Source organism: Bombina bombina, chromosome 5, assembly GCF_027579735.1.
Source record: "Bombina bombina isolate aBomBom1 chromosome 5, aBomBom1.pri, whole genome shotgun sequence".
Taxonomy (NCBI): Eukaryota; Metazoa; Chordata; class Amphibia; order Anura; family Bombinatoridae; genus Bombina; species Bombina bombina.
Genome location: NC_069503.1, coordinates 289,869,415 through 289,896,885, shown reverse-complemented (window position 1 = coordinate 289,896,885; position 27,471 = coordinate 289,869,415). Strand labels below are relative to the sequence as shown.

The following is a 27,471-nucleotide window of genomic DNA, read 5'->3' as shown; positions in this document are numbered from 1 at the left end:
CTCACGCATGCAAAACACATGGAAACACACACCGATACACCGCACTAAAACACTCACACACACAAACTCACACTCACACATGCAAAACACATGGAAACACACACAGATACACCGCACTAAAACACTCACACACAAACTCACACTCACACATGCAAAACACATGGAAACACACACAGATACACCGCACTAAAACACTCACACACAAACTCACACTCACACATGCAAAACACATGGAAACACACCGATACACCGCACTAAAACACTCACACACACACAAACTCAAACGCATGCAAAACACATGGAAACACACACCGATACACCGCACTAAAACACTCACACACACAAACTCACACTCACACATGCAAAACACATGGAAACACACACCGATACACCGCACTAAAACACTCACACACACACAAACTCACACATGCAAAACACATGGAAACACACACCGATACACCGCACTAAAACACTCACACACACACAAACCCACACTCACACATGCAAAACACATGGAAACACACACAGATACACCGCACTAAAACACTCACACACACACAAACTCACACACACAGGATGGCCAATTGGAGTTCGAGGCTCGAGATCACACAAGGAAATATTTTGGTTGGGGATTAGATAGAGGTTTTCCTGTAGAACATGTAGGTCAAGATTGGGCTGTCTAGGTGTTTACTCCAGTAGTAGATGAGGATGTGGGAGTACAAGATATATAACAAAAGTGGTAGGCATCGGTGTGTGTATTATGGGTTTCTTGATGCCACAGTGGGTGGTTACTCAATGTAATTGATAATTTAGCTGGTAAACACGGGTGTAGTGAAGGGCTGCCAGCTGGTCCTATTGTGATTGGTGGGAACCACTGAGTGAGCATAAGACAGCAAGGGTCATTATCATTTAAAATGACTCTCCCAGATGTTCATACAGATAAAAATAATATCAGGGGACCCCCAGTATATGAGATATAATGCAGAGTATACAATTTTAAACAACTTTCCAATGTACTTCTATTATCTAATTTGCTTCCTTCTCTTGTTATCCTTTGCTGAAAGGTTTATCTAGGTAAGCTCAGGAGCAGCAAATAACCTAGGTTCTTGTTGCTGATTGGTGGCTGCAAATATATACAGATTATCATTGGCTCACCCATGTGTACAGTTAGAAACCAGTAGGGCATTACTGCTCCTTCAACAAATGAAACCAAGAGAATGAAGCAAATTTGATAATAGAAGTAAATGAGAAAGTTGTTTAAAATTGTATGTTCTAGCTAAATCCTGAAATACATTTTTTGTGTTTCATGTCTCTTTAAGGCTTACTTACCTTATCAGCTGAGAAGCTCTGATATCATCCTATGCAGTCTGCACATCAGTCACTTACAAGCCACAGACTGATGTGCAGACTAGAAGGGACGTCAGAGCTTCTCAGCTTAAAAAGTAAATAAATCTTCCTGCGCTAAATAGACAACGTTGCACCATTAAAAAATCCACTTTAATTTTTTTTTTAAAAACAAAACAAAATTTATGCTTACCTGATAAATTTCTTTCTTTCAGGATATGGAGAGTCCACGACGTCATCAATTACTAGTGGGAATATCACTCCTGGCCAGCAGAAGGAGGCAAAGAGCACCACAGCAAAGCTGTTAAGTGTCACTTTCCTACCCATAATCCCCAGTCATTCGACCAAAGGAAAATGGAAAAAGGAATAACACAAAGGTGTAGAGGTGCCTGGGGTTTAGTAAAAAATAACCGTCTTTAATTTAAGGGTGGGGTCGTGGACTCTCCATATCCGGAAATAAATAAATTTATCAGGTAAGCATACATTTTGTTTTCTTTCCTAAGATATGGAGAGTCCACGACACCATCAATTACTAGTGGAAACTAATACCCAAGCTAGAGGACACAGATGATTAGGGAGGGAGAACAAGACAGACAGACCTAAACAGAAGACACCACCCGCTTGAAGAAACTTTCTCTCAAAAGAAGCCTCAGCCGAGGCAAAAGAATCAAATTTGTAAAATTTGGAAAAAGTATGTAGAGAGGACCAAGTTGCAGCCTTGCAAATCTGTTCCACAGAAGCTTAATTTTTGAAAGCCCAAGAAGAGGAGACAGCCCTCGTGGAATGAGCCGTAATTCTCTCAGGAGGCTGCTGACCAGCAGTCTCATAAGCAAAATGAATTATACTTCTCAACCAGAGAGAAAGAGAAGTAGCAGTAGCTTTGTGACCTTTTGCTTTCCTGAGAAACAAACAGGGCAGAGGACTAGCGAAAATCCTTAGTCACCTGTAGGTAGAATTTTAAAGCATGCACAACATCCAGGTTGTGCAACAAACGTTCCTTATGAGAAGAAGGATTAGGACATAGAGAAAGAACAACAGTTTCCTGATTAATATTTCTATCCAAAACCACTTTAGGAAGAAAACCCAACTTAGTGCGAAGAACCGCCTTATCAGCATGAAAGATAAGGCGAATCACACTGCTAAGCCGAGACTTCCGAGACTCCGAGCAGAAAAAATAGCAATAAGAAACAAAACCTTCCAAGATAACAACTTAATATCTATGGAATACAATGGCTCAAAAGGAACCTGCTGCAAAACTTTAAGAACAAGGTTAAAGCTCCAAGGAAGAGCAACAGACTTAAACACAGGCCTGATTCTGACCAGGGTCTGACAAAAATATTGAACATCTGGCACATCCGCCAGACGCTTGTGAAACAAAAAAGACAATACAGAAATCCAACCCTTCAGAGAATGGACTGACAATCCCTTCTCCAGACCTTCCTGGAGAAAAGACAAAATCCTAGGAATCCTGACCCTACTCCAAGAGTAGCCCTTGGATTCGCACCAATAAAGGTATTTACGCCACACCTTATGGTAAATCTTTCTAGAAACAGGCTTGCAAGCCTGAATCATGGTCTCAATGATTCTGCAAGACCATGCAGGAGCTATTAGAATTACTGATGCTCTCTCTTGTTTGATACGAGCAATAACTCGTGGAGGAGAGCAAACGGAGGAAACAGATATGCTAGACTAAAATCCCAAGAAACCGCCACAGCATCTATCAGGGCAGCCTACGGATCTCTTGACCTTGAACCGTACCTTAGAAGCTTGGCCTTCTGCCAAGACACCATCAGAGCCAACTCCAGCACACCCCATTCGATGGTTAACCTGGAGAACACCTCCAGATGGAGAGCCACTCCCTGGGATGAAATGTCTGTCTGCTCAGGAAATCAGCTTCCCAGTTGTCTATACCTGGAATGTTAATGAACTCTGAGTTCCTCCCTGGTGGTTGATGTAAGCCACTAAGGCCAAGCCATCAGAGCATTGTAAATCGCTCTCGACTCCAAGATGTTTATGGGGAGAGGAGACTCCTCCCGAGTTCACAGTCCCTGGCCTTTAACGAGTTCCAGACTGCTCCCCAGCCTAGAAGGCTGGCATCCGTGGTCACAATCACCCAGGAAGGTGTCCGGAAGCATGTGTCCTGAGACAGATGCTCCTGAGAAAACAACCACAGGAGAGACTGGTCTAAATCTATCCTCTAAGCCAGATCCGAATGGTTTCCGTTCCATTGTCCGAGCATGCAAATCTACGGAACTCTTAAATAGAATCGAACAAAGGGAATGATGTCCATGAAAACGACCATTAGACCGATTACCTCAATACATCGAGCCACTGATGGCTGAACAGTAGACTGCAGAGAGAGGCAAGAGGAAAAAATATTGGATTTTCTGACCTCTGTCAGAAATATTTTCATAGATAGGGAATATATAATGATCCCTAAGAAAAACTACCCTTGTAACTGGAACAAGGGAACTCTTTCCAGAATCACTGCCAAGAAACACCACAGACTGAAAAAGTCTGTCTATAAAGGCAAATCTCAGGAACTAAAAATGATCCCTGTGAATGGGAACATAAAGATATGAATCCTTCAGGTCTATGGTTGTCATGAACTGGCCCTCTTAGACCAAAGGAAGAATGGAACTAATAATTTCCATTTTGAAGGATGGTACCCTGAACAACCTGTTGAGACACTTAAGGTCTAGAATGGGTCGAAAAGTTACCTCTGTTTGGGAACCACAAACAGGATTGAATAGAACCATAGGACCCGCTCCATTAGTGGAACTGGAACTATCACCCCCAGGAAGGAAAGGCCCTGAACACAGTTCAAGAATGCCCCACTTCTTTATCTACACTGCAGATAAACTTGAGAGGAGGAATTTGCCCCTGGAAGCGAAAATTTAGAATTCAATCTTGAAAACCTGAGATACTATGTCCACAGCCCAAGGATCTAGGACATCTCATATCCTGAAAATTAGAGAAAGACTGCCCCCACTTGATCCGATCCTGGACCAAACCCTTCATGCTGACTTAGACTCAGCTGCGGGTTTCTTTCATTGCTTCCCCTTGTTTCAAGACAATTGATTTTTCAAGAAGACTTGGACTGTTCATGTTTGGAAGAGGAAGACTTTCCTTTGAAGTTACGAAAGCAACAAAATGGACTTTGACGTCCTTAGGACTATTCTTCTTGTCTTTTGGAAGAAAAGACCCTACTCCACCAGTAATATCAGAAATTATTTTTGCCAGACCAGGTCCAAACAAGTTCTCACCCTTGTAAGGAAGCGTCAGACGCTTGGACTTAGAGGAAACGTCAGCTAGCCAAGAATTTAGCCACAACGCCCTGTGGGCTAGCACAGAGAAGCCACATATCTTGGCTCCCAGATTAATAACTTGCATGGTAGCATCATAAATAAAGCAATTGGCTAGCTTGAAAGCCTTAATTTTGACTATGATATCCTCCTTAAGGAGTCTCTACCAAAATAGAATCAGACAAGGCGTTGCACCAATAATAACACTTCAAATAAGCCTCCAGCTTTTTGTCCATTGGATCCTTAAAAGAGCAGCTATCCTCTATAGGGATCATAGTTCTCTTAGCCGGAGTAGAAATAGCCCCTTCTACTTTAGGCACTGTGCGATATGAATCCATAATGAAGTCAGCAACAGGAAACATCTTATAAAAGACAGGAGACAGGGAAAAAGGTATCCCTGGCTTCTCCCATTCCTGTGAAATAATCTCCTTTGCACGGCCTGGAACAGGAAACACTTCTACAAAGGAATGAACATCCTAGTATTTATAAGTTTACTAGACTTCTTAGGGTTGACTACGACAGGAGTATCAGAGTCGTCCAAAGTAGCTAAAACCTCCTTTAACAATACACAAAGGTGTTCAAGCTTAAATCTGAAGGTTACTTCTTAACCATCAGAAGAAAGGAATTATAGTGTCCGAATCTGAGATTTCACCCTCAGAGGCTACCGACGTATCCTCCTTATCAGACTTATGAGGAGGGGCAACCAGTGTAGCAGCAGGTAGAACAGAAACCTTACAATCTGATATCTAATTTTCTGAATCCCCAGGATGCAGCGAAGGCAAACGGAGCATTAAAAAAAAAAAAAATTCCTGCACGAAGTACAAACCCCCCCCCCGAACCTCCCACAAAAAGTATTAACACATACACCGCAAACCCACACATCGCAAAATAATAACGAAATTAACCCCTTAATCCCTTAGCCGTCAACCACCCACATCGCAATAAACCTAATTACCCTATTAACCCCTATACCGCAAAACCCCCATATCGCAATAAACCTAAATACCCTATTAACCCCTAAACCACAACCCCCCCATAAAGCAATAAACATAATTAACCTATTAACCCCTAAACCGCAAAACCCCCACATCGCAATAAACCTAATTACCCTATTAACTCCTAAACTGCAAAACCCCCACATCTCAATAAACATAATTAACCTATTAACCCCTAAACTGCAAAACCCCCACATCGCAGTAAACATAATTACCCTATTAACCCCTAAACCCCCACATCACAATAAACCTATTTAGCATATTAACCCCTAAACCGCAAAACCCCCACATCGCAATAAACCTATTAACCCCTTAAACCGCCAAAACCCACAACGCAAATAACTAATTAAATTACTAAGCCTCCTAACCTAACACCCCCTAAATTAACACAAATTACCTAAACTAAAAAATAGTAAAATTACAAAAAAAGGCTAAGATTACAAAAAATAAAAAAGGCTAACATAACAGAACATAAAAAAACAAATTACCATAGTTTACAAAATTAAACCTAATCCCTATGAAAATAAAAAAGCCCCCCAAAAATAAAACACCCCCTAATCTAAGAATAAACTGCCAGTAGCCCTTAAAAGAGTTTTTTGCAGGGAATTGCCCCAAAATAAACAGCTCTCTTGCAGAAGAAAAAAGTCTAAGTCCCCCCTAACAGTAAACCCCCCCACCAATCAAATCCCCCAAAATAAAAGAACCTAACACTAAAAAACCTAAACTACCCATTGCTGTTTGGACATTGCCCTTAAAAGGGCATTTAGCTCTTTTAGGAATTGCCCACCCTAATCTAAATAGCCCCCTACCAAAAAAAACAAAAAACCTAAGTCTAACCCCCAGGTTGATACTCACCGTTCCTGAAGTCCGGCGGAGAAGGTCCTGTCCCATGCGGTGAAGTCTTCTTCCAAGCGGCGACTTCTTCTTTCTTCTTCCAGGAACAATCCAGCACGGAGCGGAGGGTGGAGCTGATGACCGATCACCGCGGAGCTGAAGACCGGCGACCCTGGAACTGAAAACCTGTGACCGCGGAGCCATGGAGCGTGGAGGATCCTCTTCTTCCGATTGCCGCCGTACACTGAATAGTGAATTCAAGGTACGCGATTAAAGATGGTGTCCCTTGAATTCCTATTGGCCGATTTGATTCTTTAAATTCAAATCAGCCAATAGGATGAAAGCTACTGAAATCCTATTGGCTGATGTAACTTTTTTTTTTTAAAGATTAGGGATGGGCAACAAAAGAACTGAATGCCCTTTTAAGGGCAATGGCCATACAAATGCCCTTCTCAGGGCAATGGATAGTTTAGGTTTTTTAGTGTTAGTTTTTTTTTTATTTTGGGCAGTTTGGTTGGTAGAGGGTATTTATTGTTAGGGGGGACTTAGACTTTTTTCATCTGCAAAAGAGCTGTTTATCTTGGGGCAATGCCCTGCAAAAAGCCCTTTAAAGGGCTACTGGCAGTTTATTCTTAGATTAGGATTTATTTTTATTTTGGGGGGGGGGGCTTTTTTATATTCATAGGGATTAGGTTTCATTTTTTAAACTTTGGTAATTTTGTTTTTTTATTTTCTGTAATATTAGATTTTTTTTATTTTCTATAATTTTAGCTTAATTTAAACTTAGGTTTAATTTTTTTTAATGTTTGGGGGTTAGACAGATTTTTTTTTTAGATTAGGGATGGGCATTGGGCAGCAAAAGAGCTGAATGCCCTTTTAAGGGCAATGCCCATACAAATGCCCTTTTCAGTCACTTTTCATGGACTCTTGCCAATTACATGAAAGAAAACATAATTTATGTAAGAATTTACCTGATAAATTCATTTCTTTCATATTGGCAAGAGTCCATGAGGCCCACCCTTTTTATGGTGGTTATGATTTTTTTGTATAAAGCACAATTATTCCAATTCCTTTGTTGATGCTTTTTTACTCTTTTCTTTATCACCCCACTACTTGGCTATTCGTTAAACTGAATTGTGGGTGTGGTGAGGGGTGTAGTTATAGGCATTTTGAGGTTTGGGCAACTTTGCCCCTCCTGGTAGGATTGTATATCCCATACGTCACTAGCTCATGGACTCTTGCCAATATGAAATAAATGAATTTATCAGGTAAATTCTTACATAAATTATGTTTTCTTTCATGTAATTGGCAAGAGTCCATGAGCTAGTGACGTATGGGATAGCAAATACCCAAGATGTGGAACTCCACACAAGAGTCAATAGAGAGGGAGGGATAAAAAATAAAGACAGCCAATTCCGCTGAAAAAAATTAATCCACAACCCAAATCATAAGTTTTAATCTTATAAAGAAAAAGAAAAAAAAACTGAAATTATAAGCAGAAGAATCAAACTGAAACAAGCTGCCTGAAGAACTGTTCTACAAAAAACATAAAAATGGTAGAATTTAGTAAATGTATGCAAAGAAGACCAAGTTGCTGCTTTGCAAATCTGATCAACTGAAGCTTCATTCTTAAAAGCCCAGGAAGTGGAAACAGACCTAGTAGAATGAGGCGGGGATTTACCCGACTCCAAATAAGCGTGATGAATCAAAAGCTTTAACCACGAAGCCAAGGAAACAGCAGAAGCTTTCTGACCTTTCCTAGAACCAGAAAAGATAGCAAATAGACTAGAAGTCTTCCTGAAATCTTTAGTAGCTTCAACATAATATTTCAAAGCTCTCACCACATCCAAAGAATGTAAGGATCTTTCCAAAGAATTCTTAGGATTAGGACACAAGGAAGGGACAACAATTTCTCTACTAATATTGTTGTAATTCACAACTTTAGGTAGGAATTTAAATGAAGTCCGCAAAACCGCCTTATCCTAATGAAAAATCAGAAAAGGAGACTCACAAGAAAGAGAAGATAATTCAGTAACTCTTCTAGCAGAAGAGATGGCCAAAAGAAACAACACTTTCAAAGAAAGCAATTTAATGTCCAAAGAATGCATAGGCTCAAACGGAGGAGCGGGTAAAGCCTTTAAAACCAAATTAAGACTCCAGGGAGGAGAGATTGATTTAATGACAGGCTTGATACGGACCAACACCTGTACAAAACAATGAATATCAGGAAGTTTAGCAATTTTTCTGTGGAATAAGACAGAAAGAGCAGAAATTTGTCCTTTCAAAGAACTTGCATAACGATTCAAGATTTTTAGATCCAGAACTTGTCTGAATTAATTTTTTTTCTTTGGGACAATGAACAGATTTGAATAAAACCCCAGACCCTGTTCCTGAAAAGGAACCGGCACGATTACCCCAGAAGACTCCAGGTCTGAAATACACTTCAGGAAAGCCTGTGCTTTCTCGGGGTTCACTGGAATGCGTAAGAGAAAGAAACTTCTCACAGGTGGTCTTGCTCTGAAACCTATTCTGTACCCCTGAGAGACAATGTTCTGAATCCAATGATTTTGGACTGAATTTATCCAAACATCCTTGAAAAGTTTAGTCTGCCCTTTTCAGCTGGGCAGGAATGAGGGCCGCACCTTCATGCGGACTTGGGGGCTGGTTTAGATCTCTTAAATGGCTTGGATTTATTCCAGACGACTGAGGAAGGCTTCCAATTGGAAACAGATTCCTTAGGGGAAGGATTAGGGTTTCTGTTCCTTATTCTGTCGAAAGGAACCAAAATGGTTAGAAGCTTTAAATTTACCCTTAGATTTTTTATCCTGAGGTAAAAAAGCCCCCTTCCCCCCAGTAACAGTTGAAAATACAACAAATGTGATAAAACACCGGAGGTGCTGCTTTACATTTATATCCAATTTATTGATGATTTTTTACACATTCACACTTCATTTTATTTTATCACTATTACTAATTTATACAACAGATTAACTGTTTAATAGGAGAGCTCGATTTACATATCGTCCCCACTTGGATACATATTGTAGCAACTTGGTATTCATTGCTATATAGTAGACATTTTATTTTTCAGGTTTTTCCGTACTGTGTATTGTATTACTAGCGCCCTCTAGTGATCGATTCACAGTTGAAAATATAGAATCCAACCGAGAACCAAATAATTTATTACCTTGGAAACAAAGAGATAGCAACGTCGATTTAGAAGTCATATCAGCATTCCAAGATTTAAGCCATAAAGCTCTTCTAGCTAAAATAGCTAAAGACATATATCTAACATTAATTCTGATGATATCAAAAATGGCATCACAAACAAAATTATTAGCATGTTGAATTAACTTAACAATGCTATACATATTATGGTCTGATTCTTGTTGCGCTAAAGTTTCCAACCAAAAAGTTGAAACAGCTGCAACATCAGCCAAAGAAATTGCAGGCCTAAGAAGATGACCTGAACATAAATAAGCCTTCCTTAGATAAGATTCAAGCTTCCTATCTAAAGGATCTTTAAAAGAAGTACTGTCTTCCATAGGAATAGTAGTACGCTTAGCAAGAGTTGAGATGGCCCCATCAACTTTGGGGATCGTTTCCCAAAACTCCAATCTATCAGTAGGCAAAGGATACAATTTTTTAAACCTTGAAGGAGGAGTAAAATAAGTACCCAGTCTATTCCATTCCTTTGAAATCATATCTGAAATTGCATCAGGAACTGGAAAAACCTCTGGAATAACAACATGAGGTTTATAAATCGAATTTAAACGTTTACTAGTTTTAGTATCAAGAGGACTAGACTCCTCTATATCTAATGCAATCAACACTTCCTTTAATATAGAACGAATATACTCCATTTTAAATAAATACGAAGATTTGTCAGTGTCAATATCTGAGGCAGGATCCTCTGAATCAGACAGATCCTCATCAGAGATAGATAAATCAGTATGTTGTCGGTCATTCGAAAATTCATCAACTGTAAAAGACCTTTTATGTTTATTAGAAGGCGGAATGGCAGACAAAGCCTTCTGAATGGAATCAGAAATAAATTCTCTCAAATTGACAGGAATATCCTGAACATTAGATGTTGATGGACCAACAACAGGTAATGCAATACTACTGATGGAAATATTCTCTGCATGTAAAAGTTTATCATGACAACTATTACAAACTACAGTCGGAGGAACAGTTACTACAAGTGTACAATAAATGCACTTAGCTTTGGTGGAACCGATATCAGGCAGCAGGATTCCAGTAGTAGATTCTGAAACAGGATCAGATTGAGACATCTTGCAATATGTAAGAGAAAAAACAACATATAAAGCAAAATTATCTATTTCCTTATATGACAGTTTCAGGAATGGGAAAGAAATGCAAACAAAATAGGCCCCTGGCATAGAAAAAAGGACCAGAGGCAAAAAGAAATGAAGTCTTAAATAATGACAAACAAGTATGACGTCTACTACTGAAAATAGTTTTTGGCGCCAAAAACGTCCGCAACAACATGAGCGTCATAGATGACGCAACCTCGTGAAAAGACTCGGCGCCAACTAAGACGCCGGAAATGATGAATTTGCGTAAACAAACTTAATTCTCGCGCCAAAAAAGTCTTGCACCAAGAATGACGCAATAAATTATAGCATTTTGCGCTCACGCGAGCCTAAGGCAGCCCGCAATTTAGGAAAAAGAATCAATTTGAAAACCTCAGGTAAAATTTTATTTTTTTTAAATGCATTTCCCAAATATGAAACTGACAGTCTGCAAAAAAACATAATTTATGTAAGAACTTACCTGATAAATTCATTTCTTTCATATTAGCAAGAGTCCATGAGCTAGTGACGTATGGGATATACATTCCTACAAGGAGGGGCAAAGTTTCCCAAACCTCAAAATGCCTACAAATACACCCCTCACCACACCCACAAATCAGTGTAACGAATAGCCAAGAAGTGGGGTGATAAGAAAAAAGTGCGAAAGCATAAAAAATAAGGAATTGGAATAATTGTGCTTTATACAAAAAAATCATAACCACCACAAAAAAAGGGTGGGCCTCATGGACTCTTGCTAATATGAAAGAAATGAATTTATCAGGTAAGTTCTTACATAAATTATGTTTTCTTTCATGTAATTAGCAAGAGTCCATGAGCTAGTGACGTATGGGATAATAAATACCCAAGATGTGGAGCTTCCACGCAAGAGTCACTAGAGAGGGAGGGATAAAATAAAGACAGCCAATTCCGCTGAAAAAATAATCCACACCCCAAAATAAAGTTTAAATCTTATAATGAAAAAAACTGAAATTATAAGCAGAAGAATCAAACTGAAACAGCTGCCTGAAGTACTCTTCTACCAAAAACTGCTTCAGAAGAAGAAAACACATCAAAATGGTAGAATTTAGTAAAAGTATGCAAAGAAGACCAAGTGGCTGCTTTGCAAATCTGATCAACCGAAGCTTCATTCCTAAATGCCCAGGAAGTAGAAACTGACCTAGTAGAATGAGCTGTAATCCTTTGAGGCAGAATTTTACCCGACTCGACATAAGCATGATGAATCAAAGATTTTAACCAAGATGCCAAAGAAATGGCAGAGGCCTTCTGACCTTTCCTAGAACCGGAAAAGATAACAAATAGACTAGAAGTCTTTCGGAAATCCTTAGTAGCTTCAACATAATATTTCAAAGCTCTAACTACATCCAAAGAATGCAACGATCTTTCCTTAGAATTCTTAGGATTAGGACTTAATGAAGGAACCACAATTTCTCTACTAATGTTGTTAGAGTTCACAACTTTAGGTAAAAATTTAAATGAAGTTTGCAACACCGCCTTATCCTGATGAAAAATCAGAAAAGGAGATTCACAAGAAAGAGTAGATAACTCTGAAACTCTTCTAGCAGAAGAGATGGCCAAAAGGAACAGGACTTTCCAAGAAAGTAATTTAATGTCCAGAGAATGCATAGGTTCAAACGGAGGAGCTTGTAAAGCCCCCAGAACCAAATTCAAACTCCAAGGAGGAGAGATTGACTTAATAACAGGTTTGATATGAACCAAAGCCTGAACAAAACAATGAATATCAGGAAGATTAGCAATCTTTCTGTGAAACAACACAGAAAGAGCAGAAATTTGTCCTTTCAAAGAACTTGCAGACAAACCTTTATCCAGACCATCCTGAAGAAATTGTAAAATTCTAGGAATTCTAAAAGAATGCCAGGAAAAATGATGAGAAGAGCACCAAGAGATGTAAGTCTTCCAGACTCGATAATATATCTTCCTAGATACAGTTTTACGAGCCTGTAACATAGTATTAATTACGGAGTCAGAGAAACCTCTATGACTGAGAATCAAGCGTTCAATCTCCATACCTTCAAATTTAAGGATTTGAGATCCTGATGGAAAAAAGGACCTTGCGATAGAAGGTCTGGTCTTAACGGAAGAGTCCATGGTAGGCAAGTAGCCATCCGAACAAGATCCGCATACCAAAACCTGTGAGGCCATGCTGGAGCCACCAGCAGAAAAAACGAACGCTCCTTTAGAATCTTGGAAATCACTCTTGGAAGAAGAACTAGAGGCGGAAAGATATAGGCAGGATGATACTTCCAAGGAAGTGACAATGCATCTACTGCTTCCGCCTGAGAATCCCTGGATCTGGACAGATACCTGGGAAGCTTCTTGTTTAGATGAGAAGCCATCAGATCTATTTCTGGAAGTCCCCAGATTTGAACAATCTGAAGAAATACTTCTGGGTGAAGAGACCATTCGCCCGGATGTAATGTTTGGCGACTGAGATAATCTGCTTCCCAATTGTCTATACCTGGGATGTGAACCGCAGAAATTAGACAGGAGCTGGATTCCGCCCATACAAGTATTCAAGATACTTCTTTCATAGCTAGAGGACTGTGAGTCCCTCCTTGATGATTGACATATGCCACGGTTGTGACATTGTCCGTCTGAAAACAAATGAACGACTCTCTCTTTAGAAGAGGCCACGACTGAAGAGCTCTGAAAATCGCACGAAGTTCCAAAATGTTGATTGGTAATCTCGCCTCCTGAGATTCCCAAACCCCCTGTGCTGTTAGAGACCCCCATACAGCTCCCCAACCTGTCAGACTTGCATCTGTTGAGATCACAGTCCAGGTCGGAGGAACAAAAGAAGCCCACTGAACTAAACGATGGTGGTCTGTCCACCACGTCAGAGAGTGTCGTACATTCGGTTTTAAAGATATTAATTGTGATATCTTTGTATAATCCCTGCACCACTGGTTCAGCATACAGAGCTGAAGAGGTCGCATGTGAAAACGAGCAAAGGGGATCACGTCCGATGCAGCAGTCATAAGACCTAGAATTTCCATGCATAAGGCTACCGAAGGGAATGATTGAGACTGAAGGTTTCGACAAGCTAAAACCAATTTCAGATGTCTCTTGTCTGTTAACGACAGAGTCATGGACACTGAATCTATCTGGAAACCTAAAAAGGTTACCCTTGTCTGAGGAATCAACAAACTCTTTGGTAAATTGATCCTCCAACCATGTTCTTGAAGAAACGATACAAGTCGATTCGTATGAGATTCTGCTAAATGTGAAGACTGAGCAAGTACCAAGATATCGTCCAAATAAGGAAATACCACAATACCCTGTTCTCTGATTACAGATAGTAGGGCACCGAGAACCTTTGTAAAAATCCTTGGAGCTGTTGCTAGGCCAAACGGCAGAGCCACAAACTGGTAATGCTTGTCTAGAAAAGAGAATCTCAGAAACTGAAAGTGATCTGGATGAATCGGAATATGCAGATATGCATCTTGTAAGTCCTTGCTGAACAAAAGGCAGAATAGTCCTTATAGTTACCATTTTGAATGTTGGTATTCTTACATAACGATTCAATATTTTTAAATCCAGTACTGGTCTGAAGGAATTCTCCTTCTTTGGTACAATGAAAAGATTTGAGTAAAACCCCAGACCTTGTTCCAGAACTGGAACTGGCACAATTACTCCAGCCAACTCTAGATCTGAAACACATTTCAGAAACGCTTGAGCCTTCACTGTACCCTTGAGAAACAATGTTCTGAATCCAAAGACTGTGAATCGAATTGATCCAAATTTCTTTGAAAAATCGTAATCTGCCCCCTACCAGCTGGGCTGGAATGAGGGCCGCACCTTCATGTGGACTTGGGAGCTGGCTTTGGCTTTCTAAAAGGCTTGGATTTATTCCAGACTGGAGATGGTTTCCAAACTGATACCGTTCCTGTAGGGGAAGGATCAGGCTTTTGTTCCTTATTGTGACGAAAGGAACGAAAACGATTAGCAGCCCTATATTTACCTTTGGATTTTTTATCCTGTGGTAAAAAAGTTCCTTTCCCCCCAGTAACAGTTGAAATAATAGAATCCAACTGTGAACCAAACAATTTATTACCTTGGAAAGAAAGGGAAAGCAAAGTTGACTTAGAAGACATATCAGCATTCCAAGTTTTAAGCCATAAAGCTCTTCTAGCTAAAATAGCTAAAGACATATACCTGACATCAACCCTAATGATGTCAAAGATGGCATCACAAATAAAGTTATTAGCATGTTGAAGAAGATTAACAATGCTATGAGTATTATGATCGGTTACTTGTTGTGCTAAAGCCTCCAACCAGAAAGTTGAAGCTGCAGCAACATCCGCCAAAGATATAGCAGGCCTAAGAAGATTACCTGAACATAAATAAGCTTTTCTTAGAAAGGATTCAATTTTCCTATCTAAAGGATCCTTAAAGGAAGTACTATCTGCCGTAGGAATAGTAGTACGTTTAGCAAGAGTAGAGATAGCCCCATCAACCTTAGGGATTTTGTCCCAAAAACTCTAATCTGTCAGATGGCACAGGATATAATTTCTTAAACCGTTTAGAAGGAGTAAATGAATTACCCAGATTATTCCATTCCCTGGAAATTACTTCAGAAATAGCATCAGGGACGGGAAAAACCTCCGGAATAACTACAGGAGGTTTAAAAACCATATTTAAACGTTTAGATTTAGTATCAAGAGGACCAGATTCCTCTATTTCTAATGCAATAAAGACTTCTTTAAGTAAAGAACGAATAAATTCCATTTTAAATAAATATGAAGATTTATCAGTGTCAATCTCTGAAACAGAATCCTCTGAACCAGACAAATCATCATCAGAAACAGAATCAGAATGATGATGTTCATTTAAAAATTCATCTGGAAAATGAGAAGTTTTAAAAGACCTTTTACGTTTACTGGAAGGAGGAATAACAGACATAGCCTTCCTAATAGATTTAGAAACAAAATCTCTTATATTAACAGGAACACCCTGAGTATTAGATGTTGATGGAATAGCAACAGGTAATGGAACATTACTAAAGGAAATATTATCTGCATTAGCAAGTTTATCATGACATTCATCACAAACAAAAGCCGGAGGGACAGTTACCACAAGTTTACAGCAAATACACTTAACTTTGGTAGATCCAGCATCAGGCAGCAATTTTCCAGAAGTAGCTTCTGATTCAGGGTCAATCTGAGACATCTTGCAATATGTAATAGAAAAAACAACATATAAAGCAAAATTTATCAAATTCCTTAAATGACAGTTTCAGGAATGGGAAAAAATGCCAATGAACAAGCTTCTAGCAACCAGAAGCAAATAAACAACTAGACTTAAATAATGTGGAGACAATAATGACGCCCATATTTTTTAGCGCCCAAAAAGTCGCCCACATTATTTGGCGCCTAAATGCTTTTGGCGCCAAAAATGACGCCACATCCGGTGACGCCGACATTTTTGGTGCAAAAACGTCGAAACATGATGCAACTTCCGGCGACAAGTATGACGCCGGAAATGACAAAGAAAATTTTTCCGCCAAAAAAGTCCGCGCCAAGAATGACGCAATAAAATTAAGCATTTTCAGCCCCCGCGAGCCTAACAGCCCACAGGAAAAAAAGTCAATTTTTAAGGTAAGAAAAAATGTTTAATTCATATGCATTATCCCAATAATGAAACTGACTGTCTGAAATAAGGAATATTGAACATCCTGAATCAAGGCAAATAAATGTTTAAACACATATATTAAGAACTTTATATAAAAGTGCCCAACCATAGCTTAGAGTGTCACAAAAAATAAGGCTTACTTACCCCAGGACACTCATCTACATGTAGTAGAAAGCCAAACCAGTACTGAAACGAGAATCAGTAGAGGTAATGGTATATAAGAGTATATCGTCGATCTGAAAAGGGAGGTAAGAGATGAATCTCTACGACCGATAACAGAGAACCTATGAAATAGATCCCGTAGAAGGAGACCATTGAATTCAAATAGGCAATACTCTCTTCACATCCCTCTGACATTCACTGCAACACTGAGAGGAAAACCGGGCTCCAGCCTGCTGCGAAGCGCATATCAACGTAGAATCTAGCACAAACTTACTTCACCACCTCCATGGGAGGCAAAGTTTGTAAAACTGATTTGTGGGTGTGGTGAGGGGTGTATTTGTAGGCATTTTGAGGTTTGGGAAACTTTGCCCCTCATGGTAGGAATGTATATCCCATACGTCACTAGCTCATGGACTCTTGCTAATTACATGAAAGAAAGGAAATATACTGATAAACTTGAATCATGGCAAATATAAGTATTAACATATATTTAGAACTTTATACAAGTGCCAAACCATAGCTGAGAGTGTCTTAAATAAATGAAACATACTTACCAAAAGACACTCATCTACATATAGCAGATAGCCAAACCAATACTGAAACAAGAATCAGTAGAGGTAATGGTATATAAGAGTATATCGTCGATCTGAAAAGGGAGGTAGGAGATGAATCTCTACGACCGATAACAGAGAACCTATGAAATAGATCCCAGTTAGGGAAATCATCGTATTCAATAGGTGATACTCCCTTCACATCCCTCTGACATTCACTGTACTCTGAGAGGAATCAGGCTTCAAAATGCTGAGAAGCGCATGTCAACATAGAAATCTTAGCACAAACTTACTTCACCACCTCCATAGGAGGCAAAGTTTGTAAAAACTGAATTGTGGGTGTGGTGAAGGGTGTATTTATAGGCATTTTGAGGTTTGGGAAACTTTGCCCCTCCTGGTAGGATTGTATATCCCATACGTCACTAGCTCATGGGCTCTTGCCAATTACATGAAAGAAAGAGCTGTTTAACTTAGGGCAATGCCCTACAAAAAGCACTTTTAATGACTATTGGTAGTTTAGCATTAGATTAGGGGGTGTTTTTATTTTGGGGGGTTTGGTGGGTTTGTGGGTTTTATTGTTAGGGGGGACTTAGAATTTTTTGTAACTGTAAAAGAGCTGTTTAGGGCAATGCCCTACAAAAAGCCCTTTTAAGGGCTATTGGTAGTTCAGCATTAGATTAGGGGGTGTTCTTATTTTTGGGGAAGGGAGCTTTTTAATTTTCATAGGGATTAGGTTTAATATTTTTATTTTTGATAATTTGTTTATTATTTCTGTAGGTCATTTTTTTTTCCCTTTATTAACATCACATAGACTGCCCTCTGGGCAGGCTTACCAACTAGCAGGGCCGGCTCAAGACATTGTGCTGCCTGGGTCTGAGATTACAATGACTCCCCCTAATAATAACATTATTGATTAACATATCAACCTACTAGCCTGGCCACTGACATTACTAAGCTTGCCTACCTGCATGCAACCAATGCTTATACACAATTTCAGCAGTGGGAAAGAATTTAGGGGGTTGATTCTGTGTCTTTCTGCATTCCTGCACAGAGACAGAAGACAGGGGTTTGACAGTGACTGACTTAGTCAATAAAGTGCTGCCCCTTGTCAAGTGTTGCCTGGGTCCCTTGGACCCACTTGGTCCCATGGTTGAGCCGACCCTGCCAACTAGTAAAAAATAAAATAAAAACTATTTTTAATTGTTACTGGCCCTTTAAATTTGACACTTTAATTTAGAGCATGCAGAGAGCGATATAGTTTCACCTTAAATAAGAATCTCTGCACCTCAGCATTAAACTGAGGTGTCTATCCCTCAGGTATTAAGCAGACTGAAGCTAATCCGGATACAAATATATTATGCAATGCAAGTGTGATGAAAACATGCAAACCGGACACTTTGTGCTATATACAGAAAAACTGTTACGATTAAATTTGTTCAGTTTAATAAACAAAGACCAGCAGCATCAATTCGCATCTATTCAGCAAGCTACTTACTGCACTAATACAGAATCATCTCACGGAAGCAGCCGACACCGATCCAAAGCAGACAAGGAAGGTCACATGACCGAGATGAAAGAAGCTGCGCCATTAAGCAAAGCGTGCACTTCCAATCTGGCTCAAAAACGAAACTAAACACTTAATCAAATATGAGCCGTCGTAGTTACAAAAATAACCAACAGAGACAATAAATAACTCTGCCATGTCCCACAGAGTTCATTTTATCAAAAGACAACCAAGGACTTGCATGGTAGTACTTTATAGTAAAAACAAATGAGCCAGAATAAACCCATAAAGGGAATTAACTCTAAGTCTCTTGCCTCATACAATAAAAAGTGCCTGCATACTGCCTGTAGAAAATCCTCAACTAAGGATTCCTTCTTTAGTCCCAATAATAAAAGCAGAAAGCTATTCTTTAATTTTAAAAACTCTGAAGTGCAAGTCTCCTCACCTAGAAGACAAAATGCCCTTAACCTGCAATCTAGCAGGGAGACAGCTTTTAAGGAGTGAAAGGACACATACTCCTTACAGACACCTGTAGAAAAAAGAAAGAACAGAGTAAACCTACGCTAGCTTTCTATACTAGGGCAGCAATATGTTAGGAAAACACAGCAAGGCCCACCTCACAAGTTCCTAACTGCTTTAAAGCCACCACTACTCTACTGCAGAGTTTAAAGTGGACTACAGCTAGACCCAAAAATCTTGCTTGAAGCGAAAGAAATCCAATTTTCTTCAGACACAAAAACTTCACCTCCTCCATTGACAGAGGCAAAGAGAACGACTGGGGATTATGGGTAGGGGAGTGACACTTAACAGCTTTGCTGTGGTGCTCTTTGCCTCCTCCTGCTGGCCAGGAGTGATATTCCCACTAGTAATTGATGATGTTGTGGACTCTCCATATATTAGGAAAGAAAGCAGCATAATATGGATGCCAGGAGTCATGGGACAAGAATAAGTTTAATACAGGAGAACCCAAGATAAACATGGGAGTTAAGAACCCTATTACACATACAAATTCTTCATTTAGTATTAAAATATACTATACAATTTGGAGCATCTGTTTATTATTATGTTTTTATTATTAAAAGAGACTTTAGTATTCCCTATGTAGTATTTGTTTGTTTTTACATAGATCTATATTTCTATTTGTTTTAACACTTCTATATTCTTACTTAGTGATATATATTTTGTAGTAATTTATATTGTTATGTGTAGCAATTTTTTAGTTTAGATAAAGTTTGGTACACATTAATATTTATATGAACATACAATTCTCTATTCCATATGGAGTAATTATTAGTGGGACTCCAGTTCACTATTTCATATGTAGAAAGTTGAATTATGAATTTGGTTACATATCTTATGGAGTCATTTTGTATATAAATGAACTATTACTAAGGAGCAGTGTTCCCTCTAAGGCCAGTTTTGTGTGCGGCCCAGCAGTGAAAAAGTTAGTAAGAGAATCATATCTAGCAGTCAGCATTGTGCAGTGTTTGCTAATTGCAGGGTGCGGTTTCCAAATTAACTGTTTCACTGCTGGGCCATACACAAAACTGGCCTTAGAGGGAACACTGCTAAGGAGTTATTTTTTATTCTGAATCTTGCTTCATATTCCTTATCAGTTTTATATGAATTAGCTGTTTATTTTAATAAATGATACTTTGCACTTTGGTGCTCAGGTGATGCTCATTATAATTACCTTCTCCTAGGAGCCTCAGGTGAATCCGCAGGAGCCACTCCACGGGCCACAGATGCCAGAAACTCCTGCCGCTTCTGCTGAACCAGGCAGGCTGCCCGAATAATCTTGTGACGAGGAGTCCGCAGGTAAGGCCTGTTAACCTTCTGGGCTAGGTCTTCTGTGACCATTTCTAGGTCTGTCTGTAATTTGACATTAAAACGGAAGCTCTGAGAAGTGTGTTGTATATAAATGATTACAGAAAAATCAAGATTTCAAAATATTGTGCAATCTCATTGGAAATATAATTGTTTTCCCCTTAATGTGTTTCCAATGTTACACCAGCAGTGCATAAAATGTATGATAAATTATTCCTTTAGATTTTTTTTGTATATGAAATAGATGAATTTGTTCATTGACACTACAACCCATCAAAAATGGGATGAATATGCAAGGAAATCAGATCTCCTTATTTCATCACTTTCAAATCACACACACTTGATTATTTATATTATGTATGTTTGTATACCAAAGCCTAATAGCTAACGAGAACAATAATAAATAGTATTTTATCATTTATCTCTCCTAACCCCCACTGGGAGTATAATTTATTCTGCTGGCTATGATTACATAGCTTTTATAAAGCTGTTACATTAAAAAAAAAACAATTTAACACAATTGTTTGCCCATGGTAAAATGAGCTGCTTTGGGAATGATAACACTATAGGGTAAATTTATGAAGCTTTTTAGGATATGCAGAGCTGGTCTGCATGAGCGAGTCTGATGAAACATCTTGTAGAAGCAGAAAATGCTTCTTCTGCCTCTCTGCCATCTCAGAGGTGGCGAGATCAATCACCCCAATGCCCGCTCATTCTGGGTGATTGTCACACTCTGCTCTGGCACAATTGTTTGTGCAGGAGCAGGAGGCTGCACTGCAGAAGAAGCCTCTTGTGCAACGTCACATTTTGCCGTGCGATGCAACATCACAAGTGTCATCTTACACGGATGATTACATTTTGCCCTATATTGACCATGAGAAAGCTGCAATGAAAAGTAAGTTAGGGTATATTATTATTTGATTGATATTGTTTCTCTGTTAATAAGCACAAAAACAAACACTGGCTGTGTTACAATTTACCCTTTCCCTATGTGTGTGTTCCTTAAAGGTTAAGGCATGCTACGCTATATGTGCTATGCTTAGTAAAGTTCAGCACTGAATCCAAACACATACAAGGAACAGCTTAAAAATGCTCCAATAACATTAAAGCAACATAATAAAACATTTTATTATTGCACTATTGCTTGCACATAATTATGTGTTTAACTTCTTCAAAAGGGTTAAACACATAGCTAAAGTCAGCTCCACAGCAGCAATGCACTACTGGAAGCTAGCTGAAAACATCTGGTGAACCAATGACAAAAGGCATTTGTGAGTAGCCACCAATCACCAGCTAACTCCCAGCAGTGAATTGCTGGTCCTGAGACTATCTAGGTATGCTTTTAACTAAGGATACCAAGAGAACAAACTAAATTTGATAATAGAAGTAAATTGAAAAGTCTCTTAAAATTACTTGTTCTGCCTGAACCATGAATAATAGAAACCCAGAAACATAGATTTTGATGACAGATTAGAACCACAGGCCCAAGAAGATTGCCCAAAATTTCCTAAAAGTGTAAACTTATATTGTCCGTAGGATAGCCTTATGCCAGGCACAGTGTTTGTGCTTACCACATGGAAGTTCAACCACAAATTCTGTGGAAAAGTCCTTCTGCAAATTACTCCTGAACCTACTACCCTTCAGCTTGAGATCAAGACCCCATGTTCTGGAATTGTTCGATGGATGTTTAATGTTGCCTATCATGTCCCTTTCACTTCATGCGTATTATTATCTACTTACCTGCATGAGTTCAAAAATCTCCTTTTTTGTGCTTTTGGGTTCTAAGAAAAACCCATATGGGTAAGAACACTTGAGGATGCGCCTTGTCTTAAGCAGCTCTTGTACAGCATCTTCAATGAAAGTGATGTCTGGGCAACCTCCTTCCGCTGTAAGAAAGTCCAAGCAAGAGCACTCTGTTACAACATTGTCTTTCTTGCCTCCAAACATGAAGAATAAATCTTATGTATAAAAACCTCAATACACTGTGCTGCATGATACTGCTAGACGTGGCTACCACAGAGACACTAAACTGGTCCACAAATCTGTGTCTAAAGTGACAAGCAAGGCTGTATATCTCAACTATTATATTTTGTTTAAAAAAAATGGCTAGATACAATGCTTAGGTGGTCATATTACAATACACAGCTTTATGACTAAATATAACATTCTTACCTTCACTAAGAGCTCTGCTTAGTTGCTCCATTTTTTCTTTGGCTGTTTTTATAAGACGTTGTTCTAACTACAGGAAACACAAATAGTAAAGACAGTGTGATATTATATAGTAAAACTGAGTACATGAGTTTAGCCCCAAAGTACTAATATATTTCATCTTCAATATATGAGACTACTATATTTTTGTGCCATGGAACCCATTTTTAATTAAAGTGTGATTAATTCAGGAAAGAGTCTGAACCAAACATAACAATAGTACGTTAGACCAGTATACATTTCACTGCTGTTACATTTTCCACTAATTTGCAGATAACAATTTTCATAGGCTTCTGTATTCTTTTTATTTTAACATAAATGTCAGTCATTGTTTGTGTGTTTGTTTTTTTTTAGCAGACAATACCTTTTCAGAAGATACTTTTAATTTGCAGAAAAACCTCAAAATGGCTACCAAGAATGTGTTTTAAGTTTCTTAAATTTGTGAGTCCATATTTAGCACCAATTCTCTTCCCAAAGCTACAAAATGTAGGATTATATACCAATATTTTCCAATAACAATAAATGGTCTTGCTGAATAGGCAATGTGCAATGTTAGGAAAACTTTAGAAAAGCACAGCAAATTGGAATAAACTACAACTCGGATTCATTGCAGATTACCGAGTAACATCACAGAAATGATGTCATCGAGCTGAGCAGTGGCTATTCTGCCTTTATACTTGTTTTAATAAAGTAAGTTTTGCACTTCTTGCCTTTATACCATTTATTCTGCTGCACACCTGATTTTTTGGTGGATTATCTGCTGGGATATCGTATCCTGCTATTTTGAAGTTTGAGCCACACCGAAGGTCAGTCTGCTGGGTGACTGTTAGATTCTAGCCTGCTCAACTTGCACCAAGAGGGATGCTACACTAAATGTGAGTGTAAATTTCTTATACATTATCTCACAAGAGTACATACAGTGCTAGGCCATGTGGCGCTTCTGTTCCTTTATATTCTCTAAAATGATTAATTCTTGAAATATATGGAGATAAAGAATAACTTGTAAGTGGTGAATCAAGAGAAATTCAATTTTTTTTTCATGCATGTGTTATTTTATATAGATTTAGGGCTTCAACTGGGACTTTCCCTTCGTCACTTGAAAGATACATTATTAGAATTCCTACATCTTTTCAGAAAACTTTCTGAATAGTAATAATTTCTAACAGTTGCAAAGTATATTGGTAATGGTATAGTCTCACTTGAGCCACAGGTAGACTGGGATTTGTGAAGAAAAATTACTGAACTTGATAACGTAGAAAACTTAATCTTTGACTGTATTTAACCAGGTGTCCTTGAAGCGAGATAGCCTTGCTACTACATGAACAGGTAAATTGTTATTGTTCCTTCTTTTGCTGGGAGATACATATCTCTATTCCCTCTGCCCATGGTTTTATTAAACATTAATTCTGTTTTATTTTTTAGATTTTATGGTCCTTATGCTTTATAGGAAAATATTTTTTTGTTGCACAGTGACTTTAGATTACCCTAAAAGAGGACCAGTTGTGTACTAATATTATGGTAATGCATGTTCAAATTCATGCAATACCATGCATGGACTGTTCAACAGGGTAGTCCCCAATAGTGAGGCCTGTGAGAAGTGAACCTCATGTGCAAGCTTGTCATCCACATGTGTCCTAGATGGTGCCCACCAATGGACAACCAGGGAAAGAAAGTCTGAAGCCCAGAACTAGGGAGGCCCTAGCTGAAATACCTATGTAAACTGGAACCTCACACCACCTTGGTACACAAAAAGGACTATTTTGGCAACCTTAATGACAGCCCCAAATAAATCATGCCACTCAGTTCAGCATGTTTGTAAAGAGCCCGACACCCTCCAAGTTTCAAACAGCTGACCAGGAAACCAAATGATAAGCAGAAGCCTTTATTATTATTATTATAATTATTTTATTATCAGGTATTTGTAGAGCACCAACAGATTCCGCAGCGCTATAAACATAGTCGGTATACAGGATAACATTTAGAGGGATCAAATGGGTAGAGGACCCTGCCGAACGTTTCACTGTTGTAGTCGGCTCTTATGAAGGCGATCTGCAAACAGCTGGGCTCATAGGCTTACATTCTAAGGGGTTCAAGCAGAAAGCAATGGAGGTAGGAAAGGTTAGTGTAGGTTGTATGCATCCCTGAATAGTAGAGTCTTTAGGGAACGCTTGAAGCTGATAAAACTAGGGGAGAGTCTTGTGGAGCGAGGCAGGGAGTTCCACAAGATGGGGGCCAGTCTGTAGAAGTCCTGTAAACAGGAATGTGAGGAAGTAACAAGAGAGGAGGAGAGTAAGAGATGGGGAGCAGAGCGAAGGGGACGTGAGGAAGAGTATCTGGAGACAAGGTCTGAATTGTAGAGGGGAGCAGTGCAGTTGAGGGCTTTGTATGTCAGAGTGAGGATTTTGAGTTTAATCCTGGAGGGAAGAGGAAGCCAGTGAAGGGATTGGCAGAGAGGTGCAGCAGATGAAGAGTGATGTGTAAGGAAGATGTGCCTGGCAGAGGCATTCATTATGGATTGTAAAGGAGCTAGGCGGCAGCTAGGTAGACCAGAGAGGACGGAGTTGCAGTAGTTGAGGCGGGAAAGGATGAGAGAGTGGATTAAAATCCAAGTCTGACCCCAAGACATCAGGCATGCGGGGTAGGGGTAATGATGGAACTATCAACAGTTATAGAAAATTGGGGGGTGGAGATTTTGGAAGAAGGGGGAAAAATAAGGAGTTCAGTTTTGGAGAGATTTAGCTTAAGGTAGTGAGAGGACATTCAAGATGAAATATGAGAAAGGCAGTTAGTGACACAGGTTAGTAAGGAAGGAGGTAGGTCTGGTGCAGAGAGGTAGATTTGGGTGTCATGGCATACAAATGGTATTGAAACCTGTGGGACTTTATTAAGGAACCTAATGATGACGTGTAGATTGAAAAGAGAAGGGGACCGAGGACAGAGTCTTGAGGTACCCCAACAGAAAGTGGTAACGGGGCAGAGGATGCTCCAGAGAAGGCTACACTAAAGGTACGATTAGATAGATAGATAGATAGATAGATAGATAGATAGGAAGAGAACCACAAGAGAGCTATGTCTCAAATGCTGAAGGATTGGAGGGTTTGGAGCAATAGAGGGTGGTCAACAGTGTCAAAGGCTGCAGACAGATAAAGGAGGATAAGCAGAGAGAAGTGGCCTTTGGATTTTGCTGTAAGTAGGTTGTTGGTAACCTTGACAATTGCTGTCTCTGTGGAGTGATGGGGATGAAATCCAGATTACAGTGGGTCAAGAAGAGAGTTTAGTGCAAGGAAATTGTATAGATGTGTGTATACTAGCTTTTCAAGGAGCTTTGAGGCAAGAGGGAGTAGGGAAATAGGGCGGTAGTTTGATGGGGAGGTTGGTGTGACCAGTGCATGTTTTAGAGAGGAGGGAAATATACCAGTGCTGTGGGAGAGTGTGTAAGTATGGGGGTGAGGGTAGAAGAGCGGGAGGAGAGTAGCTGTGAGGGGATGGGGTCGAGGGGACAGGTAGTGAGGTGGGAGGACAGTATAAGGGCAGAAACTTCTTCCTCGGTAATAGGGGCAAAAGAGCTAAATTTATGGGTATTTGGATGATTGTTAGGGGGTTGGATATTGGTAGTATGTTGAGAGCTGATTTCATTTCTGATGGAGTCAATTTGGAGTCAATTTTGTTATTGACGTGGCTGGCAAAATCTTGAGCTGAGAGAGAAGTTGTATTAGGAATAATGTACTCTGTACTGGAAATAATGTAGGGCCTCCTGACAGGAGTCACCTTTACATATGTAAAAAGGAGAAGTTGATTCTATCCATTCTGGTGAGTATTGGCTAGTGTGAGTTTACTTTTTTTTTTTTAATCCTTCTTTGAGTAAGCCACTGTCCACAAATATATTTAATATGTTTAAATAGTGCAAAATAGATTTTTTTTTCTAAGTTTAATATCCCTTTAACAATGCTAAATGACAAAACAATAACATCTAATATAAAAATGTTAATTTAACTACAATCATTTAATTAACACATGGAGTATCTCACCTGATAGCTGTGTTCGTGGTTTTTAAATCGAGTGTAATAGTGCATAAATCTGTCCAATTCCTGAAATCTTTTGTGTTTCTTTTCCGCCTGAGAAAAAAGCAAGTAAATGAATTTAAAATCTCACACACAGGATACGCTTGCCTCTGCTCATTGTTAAATCTTTATATTATAGGTTCAGTAAGTAATTAATAAAGTTAATCATTATTCCTAGCAGAGAAAAAAAAACATATTCCTTGGATAGATGTTCTTTCTTAGAATTGCAGAGGAAAAAACATATTTAGCCACAAACATGGTTTGTATTATATAATTTTTTAAATATATAATAATAATAATAATATTTTCTGAAAGTGAACAATACCTATTTGGCATGGTACCCGAGGAAGCACTTTTCACAAACGTATGGATTCTAGAATACTACACACCTGCGTTATTTGACTACAGTTTGCTCATCATAATAGGAACCAAACTAGCAGAAAGAGACACATACACATGATACTAAAAAAATGTAAGCATGTAGGATACAAAAATATATTTTTAAGAAAAAAATGTGTATTTCTGCTCAAAGCAGAATCATATCAGTATTTGTGTGCACATGGCCTGTACTGAAGTAGGTAAAAATGCTGCCCCTACTCCCACTCCATGCATATGTCCTTGCTTGAGTTAGTTACTGTACAGTCAAGCAAGAATATATAAAAAAAAACTATTATCTAGTTTTCCTCATTCTCTT

The 27,471-nt window shown here is 39.0% G+C and overlaps 1 protein-coding gene across 1 annotated transcript in view; it reads right to left on the bottom strand.

Annotated features, from left to right (window-relative positions):
- Positions 1–27,471, bottom strand: part of ANKIB1 (ankyrin repeat and IBR domain containing 1) — a 575,165-nt gene that overhangs the window by 8,475 nt on the left and 539,219 nt on the right. The window contains exons 13-16 of the mRNA XM_053714029.1: positions 26,745–26,831; positions 22,681–22,747; positions 22,249–22,394; positions 20,375–20,553 (exon numbers count right to left, since the gene is read on the bottom strand). Of these exons, the coding sequence (XP_053570004.1) occupies positions 20,375–20,553; positions 22,249–22,394; positions 22,681–22,747; positions 26,745–26,831 (479 nt within the window). The remainder of the gene's footprint in view (positions 1–20,374; positions 20,554–22,248; positions 22,395–22,680; positions 22,748–26,744; positions 26,832–27,471) is intronic.